This window comes from Balearica regulorum, chromosome 3 (genome assembly GCF_011004875.1).
Source record: "Balearica regulorum gibbericeps isolate bBalReg1 chromosome 3, bBalReg1.pri, whole genome shotgun sequence".
Taxonomy (NCBI): Eukaryota; Metazoa; Chordata; class Aves; order Gruiformes; family Gruidae; genus Balearica; species Balearica regulorum.
The window spans coordinates 54,344,610-54,359,981 of record NC_046186.1 but is presented as its reverse complement, the minus strand read 5'-3'; the positions used below and the strand labels follow the sequence as shown (position 1 = coordinate 54,359,981).

The following is a 15,372-nucleotide window of genomic DNA, read 5'->3' as shown; positions in this document are numbered from 1 at the left end:
CATTTAAAATGTAAGATTTATATACTATTGAAGCTTTCCGTTATTTGTTTTAGCTATTGCACAAGCTTTCTGCATTCCAGAAGAAACCAGGATATATTTGGTTTCAATATATACAGTATCTATTTTTCTTTGTCCTCACCCAAGATTTTTGCTCTAATTGCAGTAATTCTTTGCTCTTCCTAGTCTAGGAAATCTTTTATTTTCCTTATAGCCTAGCACTACAGACACAGTTAACACAATCCAATCAATGTACTGGAGGGCCAGCTAACCTGTTTGTCATTATCATTTCTTCTGTAACGGAGAGTTCTGGTCGGGAGCCACAGGAATTGCTACAAACAAATTCAGTCACTTCAGATATGATGTTGTGGAGGTAATTCTGACTTTGCTTCTGCACATATTAAGTCTAAGTAAAGGCAGAGGACAAAAGTGGGAAGCTGTGCTTTGGAGAGCCCTAATGGAAACAGGTGACATAGTCAGAATTTCCACATCATTTTCTGTGCTGGTCTTGAGTGTGGATAACAAAAGAGCAGTGAAGGATCTGCTGAAATTTCCAAGAAAGCCAAAGATTGTAGCTGTTAATTCAGAGCTGGTGTTTGGCTTGGTGATGAAGATCTTATCCACATCCCAAAGGGCGATGCACACAGCGTTCTTAAACGTGACTTTAGAGTTTCTGTTGGAGTAGGGCTTCAAAGGGGCTGCCCAAGGAAAGAATATGCTGCCAAAACATTTCTCCAGTAACAGGTTTTTCACCTGTATGATGTTTGGGGGTCTTTCTTTGACTGTGGTTCCTCCAATGCAAAAGCAAGAGGTTGGGTTAGGAGAAAGGCAAATACTAGAGCTCCTGCTGGAGGTGGGTGGCACAATGGCCATACAAGGAAGGTTGAGGCTGCAGAGAGATTTGTCCTCTTAGGACTTTTGTGTCTGGCCCATGCCAAGGGCTCTCTCTCCATGGGGCTTAGCCCATGCCTTGTTGCTTGTTCATTTGACATGACTGAGGATCCTTGGCAGAGGTCAGCCTGTGCCTAGGGTTAGGATTAAGAGAGAGATGAATCCTGGAGCTCCAGTGTGACTATGGCTGCTGAGGAACTGCTCAAGGAAGATCAAAGCTGCAGAAAGACTTAACCTGTGAGAAATTTTTCATGTGGCCTATGGCTGGGGGGAGGTCTTTGGCTAAAGCTCCAACCAGGTCTGCAGTTAGTATTAGGACTTGAATTAGTTTTAGGGTTAGGAGGGAGAGAAACCCTAGAGCTCCATTCTCAATAAAGGTGCAAGGGTCTGCTCAAGAAAAGTTGAGTCTACAGAAAAATGTGTCCTAAAGTGTTTTGTCTGGCCCATGACTGGGGGGTTTTGGCTAAGGCTCAGCACACACCTTGCATTAGAGCTAGGAGTTAGAGTGTTTTTGACTTAGGAGACACCAAGCATAAAGCTCCAGCGTAAGAGAGGAGTGGGGGCTGTAAAAGAGCTATCCAAGGAATGGTGGGCTGACAAAAAGTGTTTCCCCTATGAGTTTTTTCACCTGGACCATGGCTGGGAATCCTTTTGTTTGGGTTTAACTCTCTGTGTTGGATAGAGTTAATTTCAGGAGAGAAAAAGATCCTGTAGTTCCCAGATTAGTTGAGATCCTCTGTTAAATCTTCAATCTCTGTCTCGAATGAGTGCATTGCACCGATGACAGTGACATAATCAGAAGGGGATATTACATTAATGGCAGGAAACAAAATGAAAGGGAAGGAAACTCATTTTGCATATTCTTTTGGATGGGGATATTTGTGATTTTTTGTTTTTTCCACTGGGGTTTTATTTTCTTCTAGACATGTTGCCAGGCACAGGAAACTTTGCCAGTGGTATAGTATTGCAAAACTTTGCCTCTCTATCTTTCTTTGCTTTAGTGATTCTGTCCGCAGCTATGGAGCATGCAATACCCTCGGCCCATGCTACTCTTCCTCTCTTCCACCTTCCAAATAAAAAGTTCCTGCCATATCTTCCTGCTATAAGAAAAAAAGTGCAGAAGTAGAACTATTCAGCAGATTTTAATGTAGCAAAGCACAAGGATACACAGAGCAGACCCAGATAAATGAGGCTTTGACATTTAGAAAGAGGTCAGCAGTGCATTGCAACCTGGAGGACAGAGGGCTTCTGAGCGAAGGCAGTGGTGGAGCCAAGTGACACCATCAACTTCTGTTGAACTCACGACTCCATTTTGATTCAAGCTGGACTGAATGGGGATGCAGAGGTGAGCATAGGTGACATGATCTCTGTTTCTTAAAAAAAATTGCCCTTCGAGAATAACGACCACCATGCACCTTCTTTGCTGGAAGGAAAGGATCATAGGATAGGAGTATAAGCCTAGCAATGATACTGTCACAGCCAGGGAACATCCCATGACAAAGCCTGCTATGGTACATGTGTTCATCAGCACTTGATCCTGTGGTCAAAAACCTGCCAGTGGAGCTGATAACCAATAGAGATGGGATCACTACACTCTGAATGACCACAACAAACTTCACTGGTACTCTACTATTGGGCATCATCTGCACCAAGTAAGAATTTTGTTTGTTATGGACCTACATAAAGGTCATTTTTTCTGTCCCCAAAGTCCTCCTACATATGGTGGCCAGAAGTGACCTGGAAGTAGCCTGAAATTTTTAATGAAGGGGTTTCTGAGAGCTATGAAGGATGGTGGAAACAAGAGATTTTGAGGAAGCTGCTAAAAATAATCCCCAAAAAGCAGATCTGGCATCCATAGAATTGTTTAGGTTGGAAAAGACCTTTAAGATCATTGAGTAAACTGTTAACCTAGCACTGCCAAGCCCACCACTAAACCATGTCCCTAAGCACCACATCTACACATTCCAGTGCTTGACAACCCCTTTGGTGAAGAAATTTTTACTGACATCCAATCTAAACCTCCCCCGGTGCAACTTGAGGCCATTTCCTCTTGTTCTATTGCTTGTTATTTGGAGAAGAGACCAACACCCACCTCACTACAACCCCCTTTCAGGTAGCTGTAGAGAGCAATAAGGTCTTCCTTCAGCCTCCTTTTCTCTAGGCTAAACAATCCCAATTCCCTCAGCCGCTCCTCATAAGACTTGTTCCCTTCACCAGCTTCGTTGCCCTTCTTTGGACATGCTCCAGCACCTCCATGTCCTTCTTGTAGTGAGGGGCCCAAAACTGAACACAGTACTCGAGGTGCGGCCTCACCAGTGCCGAGTACAGGGGGATGGTCACTTCCCTAGTCCTGCTGGCCACACTATTCCTGATACAAGCCAGGATGCTGTTGGCCTTCTTGGCCACCTGGGCACACTGCTGGCTCATGTTCAGCCAGCTGTCGACCAACACCCCCAGGTCTTTTTTGCCAGGCAGCTTTCCTACCACTCTTCCCCAAGCTGGTAGTATTCCATGGGGTTGTTGTGACCGAAGAGCAGAACCCAGAGTGCTTTTGCTACACTGAAAAGGGAGAAAGAATGGGATGTTGGATGCAGTGCTGGCCAAGAAAGCATGTTCCTGGGTCTCACTGACAGATGAGCACTACTGCTGTGCTAACCAGAGAGCTCCTGCTAGAAATGGAAACTTAGGCCCAAGTATAAATGCACTCATTTGTGCCGTACCTGGTAGTCTGCTGATCCTGCATTGACAATTGTGACCTAAAGTGATCTGGCTGTGAGCTAAAGTTCAGAGTCAAACTGTGTATGAATTGCTAATTCATCCTTCTCCTGAACTGTCTGGTGCCAGTATAGCACACTGAAATCAGAGAAAGTGCTAGTTAAGTAACTTGTGCAATGGATGGTGCTTGATGTTTTAGTCCCGTTTTTCCAAGTGTTCTGTTTCAAAACCTCCATATAACTTTGAGCTATAAAAACCTAATAGATTTACTAAGGATTGGGTGTTGTTTTGGTCTGACCTTCCTATCCCACAGAATAATATCTCATGTTGAGCAATTACTTTGATTCATTATTACCATTTTTTTTGCCTCTAAAATACACACTTTTGGATTAAGTAAAATATTAAGCCTTTTGAAGCATAAGTTCAATCACTAGAAATTGAATTAAGCCTTTCACGCTTTATAAAAGAAATTTAAACTTCCATTTATAATGGAAATAGTACTTTAAATTTGAATGTGCTTTTGTTAAAAAAAGTGAATAACAAATTAAATTATTTGCTTTGAGGTTAAGGGGTGATTTTTTCACAACCACTATTGCTTTTGCTACTATATGATTATTATTGTAAACCCAATGACTTTGAACTAAGAATCGCATCTTCAAATGCTATTGAAAGTAAATTTCATTATATTTTTCTGAAACATTTTAATCAGATCATATAAACTCAGGCAAATGAGGTAATATACAATATGTGTCCACTTTTCACTCTCCATAATAATTGCTTCAGTTACACTTACCTTCTCGAATACAGTTACTCTAATTATCTTATTTTGCAAGTTGGGATCTTTTTAACTGTTAAGTTTGTCTGGAGTCAGCAGCTACATATTACATACCGTCCATATAATCTTTAATGGTAAATACATACTGATTTAAATGAAGTTATTCCAACCTAAGAAAAATAAATATATAATTTGAAATATTTTGAAGTCAAAGGAACAGATACATATGCCTAAATACAACATGCACTTGTGGATTTTTTTTCCCCAAAATCCTATTTTGTATTGTAGACATGATCTTACATATGCAAGTGTAATACTGTTTTTAAATTGTATTTCTGAAATAAACCAACAATTTCATCTTGTTGCTTACATTGTGTTAGTGCTCATGTTTTTAGCTTTAGCAATATGAGCTACTAGCAGTGTATGTTCAGATACTGTGTCATGTAAAGACTATACTTTGACTATCCAGAACATAAAACTCAACCTTGCTAATTGGAAGTTCTTTTGGCTTTGGTACAAAATGAAATCCTTTTGAGAGGATGCTATCCTCTTAACCTATGAAAAACAGAGACACAAAATTAAAAACCTTTTCTTATACACTCTTATGAGACTCAATCACTTTGGACATAACCAAGCAATATCTTATAGTTCAAGGAGAAAAATATCAGTTCAACTTTTTTTCAGATCATATAGTTTATTAGTTTTCAGATGTTATTCTCAAAGCAGTTGTATTTAGAAATTTCAGAAAGGTTCTAATTCAGTTTTTAGGGTAGACAAATTTTCTTTGGGACTTGAATAGAGTTGAACTTGTACTCTGTCCTCTCATACCTTTGATGAGAACCTCGGTCACAGATTTGAACATTTATTGATTAGTTAGTTTTCTACAGTTTAATTAATGAATTAATTTATTTAATTAGTTGAATTAATTAACATGTTCAACTAATTAAAATTATTACTAATACATTCCAACTTTCTAATGCAATTTCTTTCCTTGCCAAATATGTATCAAGGCCTATTTTATCCAAATCATCTTCAAGTCAGAGGACAGGAATGCAGTCCAGAATATCTGGATTTCATTTTCTTTTGTTAACAAAGCATATTCAGTGTAGGTTAGCACCGTCTGTATTTGCCTCTTTTTATTTCCTCGTTATTCATACAAAGCCATTTTTTCATTCCTCATGCTTGCTCAGCCAAAGTGTCACCCAATGTTCTCATTTATTTCCTCCATTCCTCGTGGTGATTACAAGCCTCACAGATACTAAAGTAGTTTGTTGATGACTCCTTCTGTACTTTTCACTAGTAATTGACAAATCAAGTAGTTAGCTGAATAGGCAACTTGTGATGCGATACATTGATTTATCTTAAAAGTTTGCATAATAGGTTTAGCTATGATTAATTTAAAAGGAATTCTTCTATGAGTATATGGCATATGTGATAAGCATTTATCACCATTTGCTTCAAATAAGGGGTGGTGCTAATCTTGGAAAGAGCTTTGTATGTTTGTTGGATGGAAGCTGAATGCCACCTCAGTTGAAAATGCTGACTCATCTAAGTCTGATTTCCATTTAATTTACACTCAGCACAAAGCAGCAAAAGAGCTAAATAGTACCTTCAGAGGAGGAAACTAAAACTATTGCTTGAACAAGTCCTTGTAAACTACGGAGTTTAGAGAGAGAGGAAAAATATATTTTAAAAGGCATAGATAGGAGTAGACTCTTACAGAACAAGGATGTTGAGATGTTTGCAGTGACTTGAGGGGCATACTAGTTTTGTTTGTCTAACAGCAGCAGAGCTGAAAAATTGCCAGTAACTTGTATCGAGATATCAATGTGGCAGTGGAATGAGGAAGGCTGCAGTGGTTTACCTCTTGGAACCTGAGGCCCTTCCTGCAGTTTTGGGGATCTTTGACTTTTAAGCTGTCGGGATGTTAGCACATACCTGCACCTCGACGTAGGTCAAGTGGCATCAATGGATTGGCATCAATTTCTGCCACAGTAGCCTTGGCAAAATTTCTTGGTGAATTTTTCCTGGGACAAGGACAGTCTGTCACTTTTGAATTCTTATTCCCTTGAAATCAGTAGGACTTCCCATCAGCAGTAAAATCCAGATTTCACTCAAATGTGTAAGCAATATTTTCTAGCAATAAATTTGTTGTGTAGTTCTTGTTGGCTGTTTTCCCCCGTGCTATTGGAATTTAATTAGCATAGCACAGATTATCTTTTAGTAAATATGCAGCATGTTTATAAAAGCTAAATTGTCTTCCTGGTATGTTTCACTGACTGGTAAAATTAATGTCTTTTATTTGTTCAGATGGTTTTTTGGCCCAATCAAACGAGCAGATGCCGAGAGACAACTGTCATACCCTGGAAACCAGGCAGGAGCCTTCCTAATCCGAGAAAGTGAAAGTCAAAAAGGCGAATACTCTCTTTCAGGTATATTCTAGTTTTTCATCTTCATCAAGGTTTTAAAAATTTCTCAGGTGATCTGGACTTTTTAATTTTTGAGAATGATAAACTATGTACATGAAAATGAAATTAATTTCATAATAATATTTCTTTCCCAGAAGATATATAAAGAAAACTTGGCAAGAGTAATTTGGGTTTTTACTAGCATTTATTTTATAGGCTTTTTCTATCAATATGCTCAGAACACAAATTAACTTTCTTATGTTTAGTACTTCCAGTGCTTCAGCTGCCTTAAAATAGAAACTATTTTCATGATTAAAATGCCAAAAAATACATTACAGTTGTACTCTACTGTTCTGGTTAGTACACAAAATAAAAATTAAACCATGTTGGCCATCTGCCATTTAAGAAAATGAGATTTCTGCTAGAGCACACATTTAGGTTTGTACTTGTTTGTTTTCAGGGGCAAAATGATAGGAAGATCTTCAAAGCTATACTTTCAAATTTGTCATATTTCATTGAAAAGTTAGGTGTAAACATCCGTAAAAAGTTAGATTTATGATGATGATGATGGGTTTTGAAATGTATTTAAAGTCCTTTATTTGAATCCAGAAGACTAATCAAATAAGGACACTTATTTGATAGTAATTTTACTTACGTATATGTATATGTCATCTTTTTCAGGTCATAGATATTTGCCATATTAGATAGCGAACATGATTGTTCACTGCTTGTTTCCTGCGAACATTTTCTATCAAACTTGTCATACAAGTGTGAGTCAAGAGTATAATGTTGACCCTGAGACAACAGGGCTATACACCCAAATTTCTTAATGTGCTGTGCCTTTATAATTCCATATGCCAGTAAAGACTCTTCATGTTTGTGAATAAACCGTAAGTTGTCACGTGCAGAATTATGTCAGTAAAATAAGAGGCACCTTGTGCATAACCAAATTCTTTCATATTGACTCCTCTTCTGCCTGGATGTTTATGCGTCAGTCACCTTCCGAGCATTACACAGAAACACAGTAAGCAGCTTAGTGAACTTCTGACACATTGTTGGTGTCTCTCTCTGAATTGTAAGGAAAGGGTGTAGCTACAACATCTTGTGGTAATGGGAGGGTTGCTTTTTGTTGCCAAGACAAAGAAATATATGTTGCCCGTGGCAAGAAATACAGGGAAGTTTATGAAATTAATATGGTATTTACAGTTCTGGGAGAATTCATTCCATAGTCTTCAGTTTGCCCTCAAGGAAGTTTGTTCTTGCCAAGACGCGCTGATATGAAAACTAACATCAGCAAGGAATCAGATTGCTCCCAAACTGTGACTGAACTGACCCCTGTGTGTGCACCCTTTTAGCCAAAGATTGTATTATGGCTGCAGACCTTTCAAAATGCTTTCCCTCTATATGCCAACATCCCTGTCTGGCGTGTTTTCAGCTTCTTTCAGGTGTTCATCAGCAAACTGATTTTGTCCAAGGACTGGACTGGACTGATAATAGCATGTCGTTATGCAGGGAAGGATAGATAGACCTGTATTATCTGCTTAATCCTGGCACTTGAATACATACCACCTTACTAAAAATCAATGGAAAATCTTGTGCTTGTGAACTTAGGGGTGGAAATGCAATTTCTTTTATTATTCTTCAACTGTAGCCTTCTAGGAAAGATTCAAAATCTTAATTCTTTATCCTGCATCCTAGCTACTTCTCTAACAGGAAGGCAGCAGTGCCTTATTTAGACTATGAAGTGCCACAGAGAAAAACTCAAGAGAATGAAAATAAATATTAGGTCAGCATTTGTGATAGGATGAGATCATTGTTTGATGCTGCTGTTTAATTTTTTCCTTACAAACTGTGGATAGAAACTATATTCTATCTGATTTAGTATGTTTAATTAAATTATGAATGCTTGTGGTAGACATTTTTCAGGTTTCTGTATAGGCTTATTTGGGAACAGGAGAGTTGATGATGGCTGGTAACAGCAAGATATGAAACTGCCAGTGTGGATTTCTTCCATGCTGGTTTGTTTGATGCAGAAAGGGAAGAGTGGTGCTGAAGAACATAATATATGTGGAGGCAAGGCTCCAGCTACAGGAGACAGCCCTCCTTCATGCACAAACATGAGTTGTCCTCCGAGCATGTATGCATGTATATATGTGTCATCTCAGATTTATTAAACATTTGTGCTCTTTTAGGCAAAGAAAGAGAATAAACTCTGAAGCAGTCTGTAGACAGTGAATATTAATGACATGATTTACCAGCTCTGCTAGATCTTTTAGCAGCTTCCCAGACTTGAACGTAATTTAGCCTCGACATGCTACTTCATCCTGAAGAGCTAAATATTATTTGCTGCTTACTGAACAGGCTTGACTGAATGGTGTCTGTTTGTGTTGTGCAAGCTTTTTTGCTTCCAACCTAATAGTACACATAATGGTCCAGACATTGTATGTCCATAATCTCATTACTAATGTCTACTTCTGGGAGAGCTAGCACATTCTAAAGCAAATGATGAAGTGGATTGTACTATGGGGAGAATTAATTGGAAGAAAGATTGTTTAGTCCACCAGATGCTATGGAGAAGGCAGTTTTTCTGACTCTCCTCTTTGTTCCCTCAGGAGAAGTTACGAGATGCTCAAAGCTAAGGCAGAAAAGCAGTGTGTTCTTGAGGGGTAGTGAGTCAGGAGTATTTCTTTTAAGAGGTCCTGGATGGCTTCTATCTCCATGGTAGCTGATATACTGACAGAAGAGAAGTCAGAGACTGATATTTTGGAATATAGCTCTAATTTCTGTTTCCATTTTTTTTCAGTGCAGGAAGAATAGACCCCCAAACTCCCATGCTCTGTAGGACTGGTTGGGTTTGCTCTACCTGTTATTGCTGTTTTGGTTGCACTCCAGAGCAGATCATAATGACTAGAAGAGTGACAACCTAGCTTTCAGAATTAAGGTTTTTAAGGAAATATTGTAACTCTCTGTCCAGCTTAACATTTAAGTGTAATAAAGCTGAAAAGTAAAAAAAAATAGAAAAGGAAGAGAGAATTTTACTGAAGCACCCATAAACTGATTTTATGACTTTCATGCTTGATTTCGTACCCATATGGCAATGTATAAGAGACTTAATGTTAATGAGGGAGACAAATGGATCTCCTCAGGAAAAAAAAAGAAAAAAAAAAGAAATAAACCCTACCTTTCATTAAAACGACACTTTTCACTTTTAACTTGCCTTGATGGACAAACTCACAATTTGTAAATTTGGATGAAAAATTACTATTTAAATTTAAAAAAAAAGTCATGTTCAGAAAGGTTTTTCTCAGCTATGAATAGTTTAATGGAAAGCATATCAAACCAGATAGGCCACTGAGATGTGTTGCTATCATTTTAAAGTGTTTGACATTTTAAAAATAGGTTTTCCCATTTTAAAAATGCACATGTTGTCGACAGATTTTTATGTTGATGACTCCAGCATCTGGTGTGAAATGTATTAAATTTTAAACATGTTGGTGCCATCTTAGACATTGCCTCTTTTTAATTAAAAGCCATAATTTAGATGTGCTCAGCTTAATTGAGTGTCATTGCCAATGTTAGCAGGAGGCTCTCTACTTCCCCCCTCACTGAATAATGGTATCTGAAAGACTGATTACATTAAATGACAATGTAAATGGTTTGTGTTTTCTTCCATTTTTTTTCCCTGCTCCTGAAAAAAGATTATGTGGTTTCCTCTAGGCCAGATTAGCTTTCAGCATAGGAAAAAATAGGTTATAGTTTAAGGCAGCAGACTGATAGGAGTGGCAAAATCATGGCCGTAGCAGGAGAACGATTTCGGAGCAGCCCCTGCACCCGTTCTGTGCTGGTGAGGGTGATCTCATAAGCCACCCTCCTCTCACATCCACCCTGGGCATGGAGACCAAGCACAGCTCCTGCCGGCAGCGCCGCACTGCCAGTGCTGGGTGAGGACTGCTGACAGGAGAGATGCTGGGACGCTGATGGTAACGGTATCGTGGTGTATCCATGATTTATTTGGTGAAGAAGTGGACCCTGTTGATGCCACCATAAAATTCAATTTTGCTGCCCTAGGAAAGGAGTAGTAAATTATTTGATTCTCATTCTTGGGGTGGAAAAATCTGCTTCTGTGTGGCCCAACCATATGAAGATGGAAAGCAGGGAGAGGGGGATGCCTCTGTTAAAGTCGAGAAGAAAACCACTGCAGCCTTCCAACCTAGCTGCTGTCAAACTGTGTGAAGCTGAAGTTGAGATCCTGTCCTGTTAGCCTGGCATGGATGTAGGGATGACTGGAAGCACTGAGGGAGTTATGGCTAGCTCTTCCCTGAGGGACATGTGCTCTGTGTTGTATTGGGCAGCTCTGCGAGTGTGTGGTGCGGGACTCGTACAGCCAGACTCAGCCCTGGGGTACCAGTAAACAGCCCCCTGTCAAATACTGCACTAATCATCTCAGCTACTTATCACAAGCAAAGATGGTATCAGCGCAGAAATTTTCTCCAGATTCTCCACACACATCACTGCCTGACCTGTATACTGCCAATCATGAGGCTTCTACAAGGCTCATTTAAGAAATTATAGCACATCCTTCAAAACAACTCTTGCATTAATATTAGCTGCTTCACAAATAATAATTATAATGCTGCTAATAAATAAAGCAGGTACTCAAACTACTATCACATGTGATATGCAACCGAGACTGGATTAACACAGTCATCCCGTTGGCCTTTTATTCATCATAAATAGCAATTAATTTGGTCAGATGCACTGTACTGTGAGCTTTGGAAAAGCCATCACATTTCCAGTCTGTTGTTATTGAATTACTCTTTCCTTTGTTTTGCTTCAGCCCCATTTCCAAATGATACTTCACAAAAATATACACGCATTTTATAATTAAAAAATACTAATTACGAGGTGTTAAATTAAAAAGAAATGGCATTTGAAAAGTGTGATGTAATTATCTTTATACTATGGAGTTATATTTACAAATATTCTTATTTCTGATCCTCATGCAGAATTGTAAGTTGGTAAATCAGCTCTCAAAATATTACCTGTGGCAGATACAAAATCTCCAGATGTTGCCAGCAGCTCCTGTATGCCCTCTGGTGGCCCAGGACAACAATCGCATAGTAGAGTAGAAAAATATTTGATCATACATGACAGTACTTAAGGAAGGAGAGATTTTTCTTTTTAATCACTTAAATAGTGAGAGAAATTATACTTTGTATCAGCTTTGTTAATTGCATGCAACTCATAATTTTCTATAACTTTTTCTACATACAATATGTAGTTTGTTAGTATAACCAAAGTGATTGCCAAAATTCATGCAGTGTTACAATATCAAGGACCTATCAGCTAGAATATCTCCAGGAGAGAACATAACATTTTTTTAGACTGAGTCTGCTTCTAGGATTGAAAAATATTTCCATTGGATTATTAAACTAAGAGTAGCCACTAGTCAACATGACTAAATTGAGTATCTTTTTTTGGAATTTTGGCTACTAAAAGGTATACTAGAGGTAAACAGCAGAAGGTCTTTCCCCTATGCCTCCCTTTTGCTTTTCAGACTTTCATCTTGCATGAGGGCCCTGAGAAGGGGACAGTAGTAGTAGTGTCCCAAATCGATGGGTGTGGAAGGAGCCACCTGGCCTAGAAAGGTGTAATATTGGGTGATGAGGACCAGGATGGCAACTGGAGCATCCACCTCCCCCTGCGAGCTCTCTCCTCACTCATCATGGAAAAAGCACTGTGTTGTTTCATTAGATGGAGGCTGGAATAACCCCTCTGACAGGAGCTGAAGTTACCCTTCAGTATGTGACACAGGCTCTCCATTGCCATTGGAAATGGACAGAGATGTCTCAGTCATGGAGTGTCGTGCTAAATAACACCCCACGTGAGAGACCACATCCCCTTCCAGCCCTTCAGAACTGCTCTCTCTGCTGCCTCTCAGCCTGCTGTTGCTGCTGATGATATTCCTTTGTAAAGGAGATCTCTAAGCCAGGGGTGTCCAAAATTTTTTGACTGTGCACCCCAACCAGTAAAAAGATTTTTGAGCATTCACCCCTGATATGTATTTAGTTATTTATTTATAAATTATATACATATACTACTGCACAGATAAATTATGTGCATTATAGACCATACATACAAAAAAAAAAAAAAAAAAAAGCATGGGACAAAGATGAAATAAACTGTATTTTTTAAATATTTATTTTACTTTATTTACTAATGGTACAAAACCCCCCTTTTTTCCCACACCCCAGTGGATTATCTTGTGCACTCCCTGGCTTGCGTGCACTCAGCTTTAGAGACCACTGCTCTAAACCATATATGACAGAGCCATCAGAAATGGCAATTACAAGCCTAGTATTCCTTAAATAACATACCAGGTGAGTGACAGGGCATTTTTTTGTCTGTGTCTGTCCTGCTGCTGGTCCAGGTCTAGCCCCAGCATGCTGTGGCCCAGCCTTCTTTCTGCCACCTCACAGGGAAGCTCTGACAGTTGCAGGGAAGGACACTTCGGGTGTCATGACATTAGGTGAGGAGAGAAAAGTCTTGATGATTAGGAAAGAACTAATTAAAATAAAACACGTTTCAGTGGAAAGGGAGTCATCAGCTGCTCAAAACAGGGCATTATTGGCCTGATTTTTACATATTCCAGACATGCACAAAATTCAATAAGCTCCATGGAAGATGCGAGTGCTTTTCAGAGAATCATGGCTCTGTGGAGGGTATATCTGTTTGCTCTAAAATGCCTGCTAGCCCAGCAGCTGCTATTTTGAATGTTAACACTGATAAATGAAATATTAAAAACTGATTAAATGACTGCTGTGAATTAGATGCTCCTGGCTGTTTTGGTGTCCTAGAAGATGGAAAATATGAGCTGCCTCACAGAAGGTATATTTATGTATTTTTGCGTCAGTTCTTATGGTGCAAGCAAGAATCTCTGAACCTGAATGGCTGAAGACCGATAAACTAGGTATGTTAAGCTGTCTGAACAGTGGGCTTTTGTTTGAAAGAGATTTTTTATTGTCATCTCTGAAATGAAAATAATCTATTTTAAAGTCCTCACAGACACATTTAGGAACATTATGAGGAACATTATGACAGTTTGGCCATAAGCTATATTGTACCACTGCTATAATTCCTGGAAACTTAATATATTTAAATCTTCTTAGTTTTTGATGGTGAATCTGTGAAGCACTACAGGATCAGAAAGCTGGATGAAGGAGGCTTTTTCCTAACCAGAAGGAAAACTTTTAAAACTCTGAATGAGTTTGTTGACTATTACAGTAAAAACAGTGATGGCCTCTGTGTGGTGCTTGGAAAGCCATGCCTAAAGGTAAGAGTGGATGCTACATTGTGCAAAGTATGTTTTGTAAGCTAACTCATCAGATATCAGTCAGAAGGTGTTAAGCCCATATCTGTTTCTACCATTTCAAAATGGGGATGATCTGCTTATTTTCAGGAAGTTCTGGGTAGTGCTACGTTTCATTATTGAAGCTGACATGTTGATAATAAAATACCATGCCATGTTGAACAAATCATTGTGTGGCTGGAGGAGAAAATATGCCAAATCATAATTTATGAATACCTTTTTGTAAATGTATATGGAGATGAAATCTCCAGCTTCATAACTCTAGCTGTCCATAAGTAATTACTGAGACAAAGCCACAAGGTTCAGGCAAGCAATACGTCATTGTTCAAAAAGCTTGCTAGAGGGATGATTTCTAATTTTTAATTTTAATGGCAGAATATTTTCTTTAGAGTATTTCTTATTTCTAACAAAAAGTATGCAGGATGTGGGCTGTATTTTATGTTCTCAGCTTACTTTATCACGTGTGTGTGCTCTAAGGAAACATTATTTATATCAGTTGTGACTTTACATGACATAGTTAACAATGACTTGTATATGCTGTTGAAAAAATACTAGAAGTCTCAATTACTGTATTATTTATTTTCTTTTACCAGGTACAAATTCCTACTACTTTTGATTTATCGTATAAAACTGTCGATCAGTGGGAGATAGACCGACGATCTCTGAAATTGTTGAAAAAATTAGGATCTGGTCAGTTTGGTGAGGTATGGGAAGGACTGTGGAATAACACCACCCCCGTGGCAATCAAAACATTAAAACCAGGTATGTGAATTGCCCTTAAACATTAATAATGTGAAATGTTAGCAAGGGTGCTCCTTAGTTTTTAAATGCTATTGAAAAGAGAACCTATCCGTATATGTAACCGTTCTTAAAATCCATGCACTTAAACATGCAGGTTAGTAAAGCTCAAGGTCCAGATATTCTTTGGTATTTCTGTTTCCGTATGAGCTGAACTCCTTCTTATTCAGCATCAATATTACTTAAAAAGGCAACCTCAGCAAGGCTATCTCTTTTGTGCAATATTGTTTGTATGGAATTGAATGACTACATTTCATCTGTAGGTGAAGTAACTGATTTACTACTGGTTTGTCATTTGTAGAATTTCTTCCAGTGATTAGATACTACATTATAATGATTCCTTTAGTAATATAGAATACGTAGTATGTTAAGTTTGTATTTAAGAAGTGCTTTAATCTGAATATCTGAAAGGTTTTGAT

General features: G+C 38.6%; 1 protein-coding gene across 1 annotated transcript in view; it reads left to right on the top strand.

Annotated features, from left to right (window-relative positions):
• Window positions 1-15,372, top strand: part of FRK (fyn related Src family tyrosine kinase) — a 55,789-nt gene that overhangs the window by 16,909 nt on the left and 23,508 nt on the right. Inside the window, exons 2-4 of the mRNA XM_010305905.2 lie at window positions 6,689-6,810; window positions 13,956-14,119; window positions 14,749-14,917. Coding sequence (XP_010304207.1) covers window positions 6,689-6,810; window positions 13,956-14,119; window positions 14,749-14,917 — 455 coding nt within the window. The remainder of the gene's footprint in view (window positions 1-6,688; window positions 6,811-13,955; window positions 14,120-14,748; window positions 14,918-15,372) is intronic.